The 16,109-nt window shown below is 47.9% G+C and overlaps 1 protein-coding gene across 1 annotated transcript in view; it reads right to left on the bottom strand.

Annotated features, from left to right (window-relative positions):
* The window catches only part of Acss1 (acyl-CoA synthetase short chain family member 1), a 50,358-nt gene extending 35,143 nt beyond the window's left edge, over positions 1–15,215 (bottom strand). Inside the window, exons 1-2 of the mRNA XM_051143441.1 lie at positions 14,875–15,215; positions 5,927–6,023 (exon numbers count right to left, since the gene is read on the bottom strand). Coding sequence (XP_050999398.1) covers positions 5,927–6,023; positions 14,875–15,187 — 410 coding nt within the window. The 5' untranslated portion in view covers positions 15,188–15,215. The remainder of the gene's footprint in view (positions 1–5,926; positions 6,024–14,874) is intronic.
* Between the last annotated feature and the right edge of the window lie 894 nt (positions 15,216–16,109).

The following is a 16,109-nucleotide window of genomic DNA, read 5'->3' as shown; positions in this document are numbered from 1 at the left end:
AATAAAAGAGAGAGAAGGAAGTGGACCAATAAGGTGGAAGAGGGGCACAGAGGAGGGTGATGAGGGGCGAGCAAAGTATAGTGATATGCAAATAAGAAAATGGCATAGGGCTAGAGAGATGGCTCAGGGGTTAAGAGTACTACCTGCTCTTCCAAAGGTCCTGAGTTCAATTCCCAGCAACCACATGGTGGCTCACAACCACCTATAATGTGATCTGATGCCCTCTTCTGGTGTTCAGGTGTACATGCAGACAGAACACTGTGTACATAATAATAAATAAATAAATCTTTTTTTAAAAAGAAAAGAAAATGGTATAAAGAAACCCATTATTTTGTACACTATAAAGAAAAACTGGTCTTAGGGTTTGTCATTCTGTCTCTCATTCTGACAGACCTCTACTGTGAGCCTAAGAGATGTGTTTCCTCAGACTTGTTGACTCTCTCCTGAGGTCACGCTTGTGGACTTCCAAGGCCTCAGTCAGTCCCCTGACTTATACCCTCCCCTGCCTAGAAATCTGGGATGAAATCCTCAAGCATTAGCATGGAGGGCTAGCATAGATGCACTGGTGCTTCTCAAGTGTACCCAAGTCTCTGCAATGCCCCCGTGAGGTAGGCAGGGCTCACATGCAATGCCCACCTGAGGTGTGTGGGGTTGTTGTGAGAGGCACCCACAGGGTGAGAAGGGGCACTGTCCAGGTGCCATCTGGCCACATGCCTCCAGAAAGGCCAGATTATCTTTGCCCTGCATGGTGGCTCCCTTCAACCACTGTCCACGAGTATAAGCGGGACTCAGCCTACTGTTTCCCTGTGGTCACACAACCTGCTTGCTGGGCATCCAAGCTGAACTCAGCCTCAGCTGCCCCTGGGCAGAGTGTGGCAGGGAACTGGCTCCATCTGTCTCACTACTCACAGCTCTGAGCTTATGGCCACATACAAAAGACCATGTGAAGTGGGCTGTACATATAGGTCAGGGTGCAGAATCCATGGCCCCGATAGGCACAGGTGTGTCTGCCTCACAGGTAAAGGCTAATAAGTCACTTACAGGATGGTGTCACAGCCCACACAAAGTGTAAAACAGACTGGTATCCATGCTCTAGGGGTTGGTTTAAAAGATGTTGGAGTGGGAGTTGTGTGCACATGTGTGTGTTTGCCTCCATATGTGGCACACAATGGCGACTCTTGGCAGTTCCCAGGATGGGAGTGTTTTTCATGGCCGAATCCCAAATTACGGGGGAAAGGAGTTGTTACTTCACCGAACTGGATTCCTCAGAAACACATTTGTGGAGACAGCTTATTAGACCCAGTGGTGAGAGGCTTTGCCGCCTGAGGCAGGAAACACATCGGTGTCCATCCCTAATAAGCTAAGACTCAGACCAGATGCTGACATGGATTGTTCTGCTGGGCTTCATCCCAGGAACCATCAAGGTCCAGAAACATCTGCTGACACGGCCCTCAGCACTGATGTGGGTTCATGGCACTAAACTTGCTGACGCAGGGTCAAGCTCTGGCTCCTCACACACACCAGACATTTGCCCAATAACAAACAGCTTCACCTCTCTGAGTCTGTCTCCATATGTGTAAACTCTGATGAAAAACTAAATCAGAAAACAACAACAACGCTGATCAACAGTGTTTAGAGAGCTAGAGAGAACTGATAGTCTGCAAGGAGCAAAAACCGTATCTTAAAATATAGGTTTGGGTTACACAAGTACTTGCGTTGGAATCAGCAAAGAGGTTCGCTGCAGATAAATTTCATATCAAAAGAGAAAGAGAACCGGGTACTCTGGTTGACCACATGCATGTCGGAGAACTTGGAAGAAGAGCACTCAACAGGTCAGAGTGTGACTGTCACCTATCCCCGAGAGACTTGTGTGTTTGGACACTTGTTTCCCAGCGACTGGCACTGTTTAGAAACATTAGAAGGGGAACCTTGCTGGAGGAAGTAGGTCATTCAGGAGCAGATTCCAGGGGTTATAGTCTGGCCTTACTTCCTTCCCGAACTCTCTCTGCCTCCTGACTATCTCACAGTGTGGCCAATTGTCTCACAGAACAGCCCACAGCAATTCCTTCACCAACATGACAGACTGCATACCCTCAAACTGAGAGCCCAAAGCTCCCCCTCCCCTATTTGCTTCAAAGTGATGATGAAAAAAATAGCTAATACAGTACTGATCTCTGCATCTCACTTTGCGATGCACTGGAAAATAGGATGGATACACAGATAAGGGGCAGTGATATCACACCACAAAACAAATGCTGCAAAAATTGGGTGGTAAGTAGACAGTTGTACTGTTTCAAGCTTTTCATAACAAAGTGGTTAAAATAATAATAATAATAATAATAATAATAATAATAATAATAATAATAATAATATTTATTATCATCATCTAATCAAACCATAGTCCTTAAAGTAATTCTGTCATGGTGTTTTGAACAACACTCACTGGTCAGCTGTTGATCATGGCCCTTGCTAGCTGTCACTGGAATTTTTCAGCTCAATGCTCAGTTCAGCCTCCTTGAGCCAACCCTGTAGAGTCATTTTCACTTCGGCGACCACCTCACTTTACAGAGACAGAGGTGATGCCCTGGGAGACCACACAGCTTTGCCAGACCATCAGTCAGGAGCCTGTACTGAACCAATGAGGACCAGAGGAAAAAACAGGACAAGGGCCACTGGTGCCAGTCTGGGAATTTCTCTCTACAGGTCACCTGAGACTCCCAGGTCCTGTTTACATGCCTGGAACCAGAAAAACATATCACCCTCACCATCACCCGTAACAACTGTAACCCCTCTGGGTTCTGTCTGGTTTTCTTTGCAATGCAGGGTATTAAATTTAGGGCCCACTGCTCTACCACATAGCTGCATCCGCGCTGTGTTTCCTTGTGTACAGTTTGGGGTGAGTTGCTTGTTTGTGGCTGTTTGTTGAAACAGAGGCTTTCCAGGCAAAACATGCTGGCTGCACACTTGTCATCTTCTAGCTGTCTGTCCCATGTGTTGAGATTACAGGCCTGTCCACACTGAGGTTTTTTTTTTTTTTTTTTTTTGATTGTTGTTTGTTTGTTTTTTATTGTTGTTGTTTTTAATGCTCAGGGGTATAGTATAGCTCGGTGGCAGGGCACTTGCCTGGCATAACTAAATGTCCTTAATTTGATCCCTAGCAGAAGAAAGAAAAAAAAAAGTGAGCCTACGAGTCTGGAGCTCGACCTTTGAATCTACTGGGCTGTGACTATCCTGAGGCACCTTGAGTGCCGCTGCACAGGGCATCTAGAAGGAAATCATTTTATTTCAGTGGTGGTATATAAGTATATGTCCGTCTGTCTGTCCGTCGACCGGCATGACAACCAGCAGCAAGCCGAACACTGAAAATGGCCAGGGAAAGGGCTAGCTAGAGGCCTTCACACACTTGCTGCAGTTGCAGGGTGCATGCAACACTTTAGCCCAGCACAAGACACAGCCATCTAGTTGCTAAGCCACCAGAGACGGACCAAAGCACCGTGGGCTGATTCTGAGCGTTTAGTAAACAGTTCACTTGTACTCAGAAGTGTATCAGTCTGACCGGGAGCTACTTCATTCCCAGCAACCTCAAGTCTCTCTGGACTTTAATGAGCTGGCTGCAATCCTGAACATTCCGTGCAGTTTACCTTTAACCTTCAACCACACATTTCAGCAGCTCAGTCTGTCAAATACCTCTGCATCCGGCCACAGGACACCCCTGGTGGCCTGCTTCTAAGCATGCTTGGGATGGGAGGGAGGGAAACACCAGTCCTTCAGGCAGCAGCAGGGCAGGACCCCAGATATCTACTTAATGCCTCCTGCCTGGCCACACATGGCATTCATCTTTTAATAAATAACAGTCCCCAAGCACCTGTTGCTTTTTAGAAGGATGCATGCTGACATGCAAATGGAGGTGGGCCCAGAATCCTTAAGAAGCAGCTGAACCAGCTAATAGGCACAGGCAGCACTCCCCAAGTTCCTCTGTACAGAAGCCATCGAGGAATCTCCTTGTCCAGTCTGGTAGATTCCAAGCTCCTGGCAGTAAGATGCTGTTGGTCTGTGGGCCACATGGAGGTACTGGAGAAAAGGAATCAACGCAGGCCCTGAGCTCAGGCCAGCAAGGGAGAGAGGTGGCAAAGTATGTCACAATCAATCCTCTAGCGACGAAGGCTATAATCTGAGGGCTGGTAGATGAAGGGATGAGTTGGCCTAGTAACACCACCAGGTGCTGCCAAAGACTGAAAATGTCACCTCAGGCCTGGACAGTTGGCTCAGTGGTTAGGGATAGGTACTGTTCTTGCAGGAGAGTCCAGTTCCTAACATCCACTCAGGTGGCCCACAACCACCTCTACCTCTGCCTCCAGGCCATCCAATGGACTCTTCTGGACTCTGTGGGGACCTGCACTCTCATGCACATAGCCACACACATATATACATAATGTACAAATAATTAAAACACCTATTTTTTTAAGTCACCTTGGTTTCTACACAAGGCAGCCTAATCATGGTATGCCAGAATTGAATTTGGTCTGGAATAACACTAGAATTCCAGAAGCACGTGGGAAATGAGTGTGCAGTTGCCCCCAAGTTACCTGAGTGTCCACAAGTAACTGCTGCGCCCAAAGCCCTGGCCTGAAACTGTTTCTACCAACGCTCCTTCTGTGTTCTCTCATTCCCAGGGCCCAACTACCATACCATCTCCCTGCCCACAGGACATGGTATTCCTGCTCATCATCAGTTGGATCTCAGTTTAAACATCCTCAGAGACACCCTCCCTCTCTGTTCAGCCTGACGTGACCTTCTGCCATGCTTTGGGGACTGGCTGTGATTGCAACATACTCTAATCAGCAGTAGCTGATAAAAAGGCAATGAAAAAAAAAAAAAAAGCCCACTTAGTAGACGAGTGATTGGCTAGGGAAAGCTTAAAGCTACCTGAAAGAGAACAATCATACTTGGAAGCCATGATGAGAAGGCACAGAACACATGACTTAGGCACATGGTGGGCCCGAGACATCAGTGTAAAGATAAATTGTGTCTTTAGCTAAATGTTTTTTTTTTTCCAGTCCTAGGGCTACAACCTGAGGTCTCATATCTGCTAGGCAAGAATGCTCTCATTGAGTTACACCTACTCTGGGCCGTCAGTGAAGAGGCAATCACCTCTTGCTGTGGCACAGCATCTATGAGGCAGCAGCATTGGGCAGCCAGCTGTCCAAAGCCCCATCTAAATCACTGTCACAGTCTTTGGCTATACTTCATACTTCATCACACACTGGGCACTCCACGCCCAGATAGTTCATACGTTCCATTTGTAGACTCAACAAACAATATCAGCCTTTAAAAAAAAAAAAAAAGCCTTTAAAACTTGTGTTAATTATCACCCTACCCACCACTCCCACCGTAAGGTATATAGAAAAAGGCCAAGTGACCCTCATTGATGACAGTGGCTCTTTGCTTGCTTAGACCACTACAGGACAACAATGAAGGGCAGGGTGGTGTGAGGAATCCCGGAGCTAAGATGAGTCATATTAAGATCCACTTAATCTCATGCACTTGGCACCAGTGATTGGAGGTACTGGTGGTGAGTGCTGCCAGGGTGCCACCCACATCTAGGTTCTGGTATGTCTTAGCTCCCATGGATGAGTTTGCCTCGTCCTATTGGAATAACTTCAGCTCAGGGGTTCTGTTGGGCTGTATGCTCTGATGCATCCCACAGTTCCCTTGTTCATACCTCCTTTTCCTGGGATAATGTAACATCCCCAAAGCTGAAACATCTCCAGGCCCTAGCATCACTCACTGCAGGAATCTTCGCAGGGCCAGAGTCCTTCCAGACTGGGAACTCTCTGTGTTCACAGTCATGGCAGGGGTAATGCACCTTCCCCAAAGGTCCAGGGTCCCCCTTTGGGTGCTGAGAGGCCCAGGTGACACACAGTACCTGTAGGTGATCCTCACTTCAGTCCCCGGCTCATCTCTCTCCCAAATCAAAGCCACGGACTCAGGGGACTTCTGCACATGCTGATCCAGGCAGTTGACTGCAAAGGAAAGTCAGCTGGTGTTAGTTTGGTTGTCCTAGAGCTTGCAGTAAGACCTGCTCTGTTGTGGTTTGCTACGACTGTAGAGTGTGATCTCCTCCCTGTCAGGAAAGGGTGTCTTCCACAACTGCACAGAACAGACAACAATCACTATACACACATGCTCTGCCTGCAAGGTGACCTTCCACACAGACTCTGAGGTAGTCACATCCTTCCCATGGCTGCGTGTGGCATCACCACCCAAGGCTGCACAAAAGGTACTAAGATGGACATGCCTTTCAAGAAAGCTCTGCTCCCCTCCCCCTCTGTTACCCAAGCTCAGCTCATATGACTTGCTGGGGGAAAACACACACACACACACACACACACAAGGTCAGTGGGCTGGTTTCCTGTAACCTGAGGATTAGTGGGCTCAGTTCTGCTGACACCCTGTTCACTGCTCATTTGAGTTTAAAGGTGAATTTAGCTCAGGCCAGCTCATGCAGTGCCCCTCCTACCTAAGCACCTTCCCACCAGTGGCCTCCAGGCATTTGGAGGCAATCTTCTGAGATGGACTATGGTGGGTGTCACATAATGTTTGTCCAACAGCACACTGGGGCTGAAGTTACCCAGACAAGACCAACCCCCCTCACAAAAGCTAAAAGCAAACTTGGAAAAGAAACAGTAACAGCCAGAGCCTAGATGTGGACAGCACTCTTGAGGGCCCCACTACCAGTATTTCTCATGCCTGACATGAAATGCAGAGGTTGAGCAGGCTGCCGCAGGTCACACAGTGAGAGGTCTGGATTTGACTCAGACTAGCTCCAGGGTCCCTCACACTGCCCTCCACAGTCTCCCTGAAATGGTCCAAACAGGCAGCCAAGAACTGTTCTGCGCAGCAGAGGGAAGAGAGCGGCGCCCAACCTACTGCAAAGGGGAGAGGAGCTAAAAAGGCTGTGATTCCACAGCCAGATGAATCTTAGAACTGTGGAGAACAGTGACATGTGCAGGCAAGTGAGAAAAGGCAGATCCTACAGTGGATGGGAAAACAAGAAACCAGCAAGCGGGCGTCCCAAATCCCAGCTGAAAGTGCACACAGGCTGAGTCTAGTTTACAGCATGGCGCTTGTGTGCGTGCATGCGTGCATGCATCCAAACACCAAGGTTTTCATCCCACAATCATGGCTTTATAGCTTGTAAGCAGCCAATAAAGAGGTCATCCCTTGGCGCAGGGCAATGTCCCCAGATGCCTGGTTGTGGAGGTGACTCTGAGCTGGCCATGACAAGTTGGGAAAGGTCACCTGAGAAACAGTGCTACATTACAGAAAGTCCTGAAGGAGATTCAGGACAGAACTGGTTAAGAGCAGGAAGTGTGGGCTGTTCCAGACACCTGGGAGCTAATGATAAATTCAGATCCTTCACCCACCTAGATGACTTGAGAAACCACAGAAGATGTGTGCCCATGGTCTCCCCAGTGAACCTCTGTTCTAACTCACCCTGGCTTTTGTCACCCTGAAGAGTGGACTGGGTCAGATGCAACAGGAAGCAGCCTTACAGGGGTCCTGGTGTCCTGGTGGGCCGGCCCAAACTTAAGTCAGAAGGGCAGACACCTGTGTGTTTACATGTACACCCACTATATATGTAGCTTCCAGAATCTGTGGCAATTCCATGTCTTTCTCTTCTTGGTGGGGGATGGGAGTAGTAAAGGTCCTTGCTAGCCCTGTGTGCCACCTGGCCATGCCTTACTGGCTGGTGGCCTGAAGCTGCCTGAAAAATCCTCAAGTCTGGCTCCTGGCCAGTCACTCACTAACTACAATGTCCTTCAAGTCTCGGCTTTTTAATCCATAGGATGGTACAGCAACCCCTGTCTCTGGGTGAGCCTAAGAATTAGCTGCCCCCAAATGTGTCATAAGATTTGGCTCTGAGGAAATCATGGTGTTCCCCAAAGAGCAAGCCAACAGAATAATCCTGTTCCTAAGAGACACCACAGTATGGGGCCCGACAGAACCATGGCTCTAAAATTCCATGTTCATGATGGTCTTTAGCACATGTTACAATTCCTTCTGCTGCCTCAGTTACAGAGAAGAAAAGAGAGGGAAGGGTGCGAAGAGGAAAGGAAAGCAGCAGGAGGAGAAACGGGAGAAGGGGAGGCAAAGAGGAGAGAGGGAGGGAGAGAAGGAGGGAAGGGGAGGAGAGAGAAGGAAAAGGGCAGTGAAGAAAGAGAAAAGAGAAAAAAAGGAAAGTGGAAAAGGAAGACTAGAAGAAGGAGAGGGATGAAAGGAAACATAGAAGATACTCTGACTGCATTTACAAAATCTCTACATTTAAAAAAAAAGGAACTCAATCTAAAGAACTGGGGAGTGAGACAAGAAAATTCCACCTTCAAGCACTTACAGGAAGAACTGGGCCAGGAGCCAGCACAACCAAAGATATAGCTTAAAACCCACCTCCTACTTTAAGCCTTCCAAGTGCCCAGCACAAACACATACACACACACACACACACACACACACACACACACACACACACACACACACACAGTGAGCCTCTGTCTTCCCACCCCTTAGTTGACCTACACCATGTAGCACTTTCTTATTTTGCCCAGCAGTCCCCATTCTGGGCCACAAGGCTCCTTCCTCCACCATCTGGGTCACAAGGCCAAGAGGTTGGTTTCTCACAGGGCCTGGTGGAAAGGCACAGTCCTTTCTCAGCACTTTGCCCAAGCACAGAGTCACTTGCTCTCTGTGTTAAATAAAAATTACAAGAGACCATTGTTTTAGTTTAAGCTCTATCACAGGCCAGACTAAAAAATCAAAACGGAGTTGCTCGTGCTAAAGTTCACATCACCAAAGCTGTAACATGGCTGCTTATCAGACCTTTGGAGAAACCAAAATCAGAGACACAAAAGTTGGAGCCAAATTTTCAGTGTCCACAGTGGTGAGGTTCCCCTGCCTATGTGCTTATACAGAAAAGGAAAGCCTGGGTAAGCTAGGGGCCCATCGTTTTCATATTGCCCTGCCTTTGTGTCCCTGGCTTTCAATGAAAGTGGCTGAAACAGCCAACCAGTTTTCTGATCTCTGTTGTGATTTCTCAGCTCTTCTCTGTCTATAAAAGCCAGCTCTCAATATTCTATATATTTTATGAGACTAAGTGTTGGCCAACTGCGAATGTTAACATACATTGTAAATCTTCCAACGGTGGATTTGTAATTCATCTGTTTATTTCAGCTCAGATGCTATGGAAATGGGCATCTTCCACTGTTTCTGAGGTTGAGTTTTTGTGTCTCTGTTTCTACAACAGGACACGAAACATTCCATATTTGCATCTTTTTTGTTTGTTTGTTTGTTTGTTTTTCGAGACAGAGTTTCTCTATATAGCCTTGGCTGTCCTGGACTCACTTTGTAGACCGGGCTGATTTTTAGTGTTTTTTTGTTTGTTTGTTTTTGTTTTTTAGTTTTAGTTTTATTAACACACACAAAAAATTATAGGAATATTATTACTTTCATTAGGAAGATGACACACAATAATGCAGGAATTTTCAACTCCCCGCACTGCTGAAAGATTATTAACATTTACTATTGAATTAATAGTTTAGTGAAATCAGCAGTTACTCCTTAACCAGCTTTATACCTAAAAAACCACACAGAGACTAGAATCTATTTTATTAGCCTAGAGCACAATGCTGCATAATAATTACTCCACCCTAAACTTCCATGCTAGTAGAGTTTCCTCCCATTCTGATTTCCCACTTTATACTTGCTTTTGGCCATATCCTAGCTCCAGCTCATTCCTCCTGGCGCTTCCGGGTCTCCTCTTTCTCACCCACCAGGATGCCTCACCCTATTCTGTTATTGTTCAGCATTGGCTAGTTGGTTTTACTGGCAATACAAAGAACAAATGGTGACATGTTTACACAAACTTGAGGCAGGGGGTACTTAGAATAAATATCACAATGCAACGGTCAAGATTGAAACCAGATAGCAGGGTGGAGAAATCAGCATTTGAATGAACAAAGGTAAACTGTACACAGCCCACAAGAACATTATGCCAATGCCACCTCCAACCCTACTAGGAGTAGAATACAGGGTTTCCCACAGGCTAAATTAAGTACTCAACGACAAAGCCACACCCCTAGTTCAAAAGCTCTGATTGGTTGTTTAAATATATCCTCCTCCCGCCCTTACACCCACCTCAAATTCAAGTGAACCCAGCACACACTGCATCAATCGTCACGAAAAAGAAACTGGGGTTAATAAGCATGTGAAGACGCACAATGGCTTTCTTTAAATAGCAAACTGTCCTGGCGCATTGTGAGAACTTTCGTCCGGAAAGTTAGTATTTGCCAACTTTCCAGAAGCAACTGCTATTTAAAGCAAGCCATGCTTCTGACAACTGAGAAGAATTCCGATTCTTCCCGGGGGTTCTGCCTCTTGAGATTGGCGCTACATTTTCATTTGGAGTTCCTTTAGAAACCTAGACAAGCTTTGTCTGCCATGGTCTTGGCCTCAGCATTATCTCTGAGTCACCACCATCGAGGGAAGAGCATCAGCAATGTGACTTCTATTTGTGCAGTGTTCCTAGCGAGTGCAGGTGGCATTCAGTGACAAAGCACCAGCCTGGCCTGTGTGAGACTCTATGCTCCACTCCCAATATAGGGGGGAAAATACACCTAACAAGTCTCTCAGTACTTAATGGTTAGTTAAAAATGGTTCATTTAATCTAGGCATGTTGGTAAATGCCTTTAATCTCAGTAGGAGGCAGAGGCAGGTGGATCTCTGTGAATTATAGTCCACCTTGGTCTACACAGGAGACCCTGTCTCCAAAAAGTTCATGTATATGCGCTTGCTAGAATAAGAATACACACATTGGGGCTGGAGAGACGGCTCAGTGGTTAAGAGTGCCGCCTGCTCTTCCAAAGGTCCTGAGCTCAATTCCCAGCAACCACATGGTGGCTCATAACCATCTGTAATGTGACATGGCGCCCTCTTCTGGCTTGCAGGAGTACATGCAAGGAGAGCATTGTATACATAATAAATAAATAAATCTTTAAAAAAAAAAAAAAAAAAAAGAATACACACATTGAAAGAAATCAGACTCGAGGTCTGGGGTTTAAAAAATAGAACTAAGATGTGTGTGGTGAAAGCAACATATACACTATGATCGCCTGCCTGTGCACTTGCAGTTTCCTGGCATCCTGTGTGTATACACACAGTACAAAAATAATTGACAAGCCCTACAGAGAACAGAGTCAAACGATCAAGGCCAGGAAGGATCCCTTTTTATAACGTGGCTTCCCAAATACTGAGAAATTGTTTTTCATAAGGTATTAGAGGTAAGCCCAGGAAGAGCCTGGATGACTTCACACCTCCCCCCCCCCCACCCCACCCCACCCAAGGTGCTCCTAACATCACAGTTCACTGTCCCAGCTTGGGCACAGTATGAGGTGGCTTGAGATCCATTCAGGCACTTGCACACCCTCCAACGCTTGCTTCCCACCCATCCCAGGTTATGGACTTCAAACCTATGGGGTCCCACGCAGATGGGCACAGTACTCAACAGCACTCCTGAAGGACAAAATCAAGGTCACTGCTTCCCCAAATGGTTCTTTACTAATTAACAGCACCTGGTGGTTAGGGCTGCAATGTTCTAAGGACAGTGTCAAGAGCTTTATCTCACCTCAAATCCCAGCAAGACCCCCAGCTGGGTGTGCTGATAACAGCATCTGATAGTCAATAAAGTGCAAACAGGTACCCTCCTCACCTCAAACAGGTTGCTCAGAAGAAGTTTTAATTTTATTTATTATTATTATTATTTTTTTTTGGTTTTTTTCTTTCTTTCTTTCTTTCTTTCTTTCTTTCTTTCTTTTTTTTTTTCTTTTCTTTTTTTTTTTTTTTTCTTTTTTTTTTCCCCTCCGAGACAGGGTTTCTCTGTGTAGCCTTGGCTGTCCTGGACTCACTTTGTAGACCAAGCTGGCCTTGAACTCACAGTGATCCACCTGCCTCTGTCTCCCGAGTGCTGGGATTAAAGGCGTGTGCCACGACGCCCAGCTGGAAGTCTTAATTTCTGCACCAGTATCTTGACCCTTGGGACACAGAAACTTCCATGGACCTAGCCACTACACTGTGAGAAGCCTTGTGTGGTTTGAGGGACAAGTTTCGGTTGAGCCCAGCCTGAACTTTCACGTGTCCCAACTGTATGAACTCATTCTCTGGAACGCAATGAAATAACAGAGGTTGGCTATCTCAACAAAGAAAAAACCACTATTTAGCTCAGACATCTAGAAGTTTAAAGTCTTGCACCTGGTGATGTTGGTTTTTGTTTGTTTGTTTGTTTGTTTTGTTTTGTTTTTTGAAAGAACCCTAAGGCAATGCAAAGCATCAAATGGCATGAGACACCTGTTACCTCTTCTGGCCTCTCCCTCATATAAAGCATAAAGATGTGAGCCCTTTATCCCAGCCCTGATTACTTCTCTCCTACTACCTGACGAGAGAGCTTTACTGAGGAGTTTAGGGGATTAAGCATAGCACCAACTCAGGCCCCAAAGTAGGAATTGAGAAGCAGGCCACTGACTCCCTGTTGAGACAAGGAAAGGAAGAGCTGGAGACCCCACGGGCCCTGTCCAGAGTCCTGACCTAGGACCTCAGAGGGAAATCAAACAGCTGTTACCCTGCTTCACTGCTAAACTGAGAGTATGTGACAATGGTAACCACAGCAGTGCTCCAGGACACACTGTTGTCTTCAGTTCGCATATAAGAAAATACAGGAAGCACACTACAATAAGAACTGAGACCTGAAACCACCAAACTGTGCTGGACCAAGCACCTGCAGGCCTTGTCGATCACAGCTGGAAGATCCCCGGTCACAGCTAAGGGTCTAGAGTGGGCCCCAGAATTTGCATTTCTAAAATCGCCTCTAGAAGGTTGCTGGTCCAGCAACATTGAGAACCATCAGTCTGGAGATCCCTGGAATATTAAGAGTGTCACTTGCACTTTTTTTGGAACAAGCTGGCATTATCACTCATGGCAAACAGCTCAGGCCCAAACAATTCAACCACTTCCCAACTTTCTAGTTGGCTCCCAGGGCAGCTGCAGTCTGTCCCCGTTTCACACTGTAACCTCTGGAGTTTACAGGCGCTGGCAAAGATGCTGCTGACAGATAGCCAGCCAGGCATTCGGAGAAGCGCTTTCCTCAAGGACTGTTTGCTGAAATTCAGCCTCTGGCTCACACAGCTCTAAAGGTGGAAGAACAGAGGCCACAGAATTCCTTGAAGACCACACCCAAGCCTCACCATAAGGTCGATACAACTTCTTATCAGCTGCAAGCTTGGGCGCCCCAGCGGCCTTGGCCTCTTAAGCGTGGGGAGGTTTCCAGAGAAGCTGCACACTTTCTGACCTCTTCCTTCTGCAAACTGCTTTACTCACTTCAAAGACACATTCCGTCCAATTCTGCAAACCCAAGAACTTCTTTCCCCAAGTTCAAGAATCTGTTGACTCATCTAAAGGCGAAACTTATCTAGCAAGAAGGCTCATTTAGATTAAACTTGACAAGTAATAAACAATATGGGGGAAAATGGCTGGTCCAAAGTTTCTTTAAAGTTCTGTGCTTGGGAAAAAAAAGACAGTCTAAGTTCTGAATATAGCAAATCAGAATTGCTACAACTTATTGATTACCCGTAAGTCTGGACAGGTTCAATATGTCCCTGCACTCAGCTAGCCTAACAGGTAAGTATTACTTCCCCATTTTACAGATGGGGGGGGGGGGGAATCCATAAGCACCAAAGTTGAGCAAGGTACAGTGAAACCGCACACACCAGATTCCACCTCTAACTCTGGTCCAGGAACAAGCATCACCTCGTCTTGAGGACCTTCGGTTCCTTTCTTTTGCACCTCAGACCCACCCAAGCCTCGCTCAGGTCCCACTGGAAGGCAGATGTCCCCCGAAACCCCTGCTGTGCCCTTCAGCCTGTCAGTCCAGCCCCTCCTGCTCACCAAATGGACTTCTGGGTGGTGCCTCCGTGAGCAGTGTTATGTCCCTGCTCCCAACCTTAGCAGTACAGAACTCAGGCTCATCGGAAAACGGACAGCTAGAGTCTGTGGCTGTTTTGGAGAGCGAGGAGGAAGAGGCTACATAGTACAAGCTGGCCTTGAGCTCAGTTCTTTTTGACTCCCCTTCTAGTGTGCTGGGGTTACCTGCTTTTGCCACTGTAGACTTTTGTCTTTGGGGTGCAGTTCTGAAACCCAGAACTTCCTGCCCACACGCCCCTAAGGGAGGAGATAACAGTTCCCTCCCGTTGGCTGGAGCTTTCTTCTTCCTGCACCCACCAGGGCTCTGTTTACACTGCAGGGCTTGTCCTAGGGGGAGCGCGGGAAGAAGGAGAAGGGGGACTGCGCCCGGGGGAAGAGGGACGTGGGGGGGGGGGTCGGCAGGAGCCGCTAGCGCTAGCACTGTAGCTGCTGGTGGCAACCTACACACTTTGCGTTTGTCCTACTGACCTGTGGGCCCCTGAGCAGAAAAACCTGAGCTCTTGGAGCAACGGCTCTCTACAGGGACCGTAAGGGGTCTATCTGGGGTCGTAAATTTTGAGCCCACCGCGTTGGGGATCTCTTAGATTAAAGTCCGGAATCTGCGCTAGTGTTAAACTGGATAGCTTAGTTTCCCGCTTCAGACAGAGCTGCAGATTTGGGCGCATAGCAGCTGCTCCGCTGCCTGCAGTCTCTGGACCCGGTGGGATACAGAACAGGGTGACGTGGCACAGGATTAGAGTGCGTGGGGAAGCATTCTGGAGAAAAGGGTCAAGACCTGAGAACAGCTGCTACTGACTTGGGCCTCCTGAGTCTCGGTGGGACTGAGTTGGTCCCCAGCAACCCACTCACCAGACACATTCAACTGGCCTCCCAGGAACCAGCCGATCTTGCCCGTCCTGAAGTCGCAGTCCCAGACAGTGTGGTAGGGGGTGTCCCAAACTAGTGTGTCACGGGCCAGCGGCCCCCAGAAGGCGGCAGGCTCCTGGGCTGCCTGAGCACTCAGCGCGGGGTACGAGCCTGGCTGCGCTACGGCTGGAACGCTGCCTAGGAGCCGGGTGGCGGTCGAGCCGTATACGCTCAGCGACCACACCGATTGTCCGGAGCGCCCGTGCAGGCTGCGCAGCAGTCGCCCCACACCACTGCCGAGGCTGCGCGCCGCCATCTCGCTCGACGCCCCACGCGGGTGCAGGAGACTGGGCGCCCCTAAGAGTCTCCACCGCCCCGCCCAGGCTCCGCCCCCGTGGCCACCACCCACTTCTCTCTGGTCGAAGCCGCTTCCTTGAGCTTGCTGGGATGCCATCTATTCTCCCTGCTTGGAGAGGGGTGAGGGGGAGTGGATAGGTTTTTCTGTGGGCCCAGTGCCAGGCTAGTCCTCGCTCTCCGCTTCAGGCTCCTAAGTTTCTGCAATCGCTTTTTTACAAACCAGACAACTTTCCCCGCTCCGCGACAGCAGCAGCAAGAACGTGGGTGGCCCAGCCAGATTGAGAATGAGACTAAGGAGCTACAAAAGCGAAACGCACAGATGGTGTGGATGAGCCGTCAGTCGTTTCAGCATTCCAGAGACTGAAGTCAAATATCTCCTCCTTATGTGACCTTCTGAGAGTAAAGCCCTCTCCCAACTGTGCTGGCCTGTACAACGCCGCCACTCCCACACACAACTGACCTTGAAGGGCAAAAGGGTTGATGAACAAAAACCTGAGCGGCCTTCGAACTGGGAAGGAGGTACTATGAGGGCCTGAGTCCGGTGACAGTATTTTTATTACCCAGATGCTGGCCTCTGTCCTGGCAGGTATCGCTTGTTACCCTGGAAACCTTCGCTGATTTGAGGTGGTGAGAAGCTATGGTAAAGAATAAATCAATGTCCACAGTATGTCATCTGGCCTGGTTGACACTATGTAATCATCAGCTCTGTCAAGAAGATGAAATTTTTGTTATTGAATAATCAAGAGTAGAAAGAAACAAATGTGTCTCTACCAAGTACTTAAGAAGTTAATACATAATAAGAAATAAACACCTGGGGTGGGGATTTTGGAAAACTGGTTTGTGGAGTTCTTTGGGCTGGCAAAGACTCCTTCCTGTTGGCT

Source organism: Acomys russatus, chromosome 4 (assembly GCF_903995435.1).
Source record: "Acomys russatus chromosome 4, mAcoRus1.1, whole genome shotgun sequence".
Taxonomy (NCBI): domain Eukaryota; kingdom Metazoa; phylum Chordata; class Mammalia; order Rodentia; family Muridae; genus Acomys; species Acomys russatus.
Note: the sequence above shows the minus strand (reverse complement) of the source record. Positions and strands in the feature narration are given on the sequence as shown.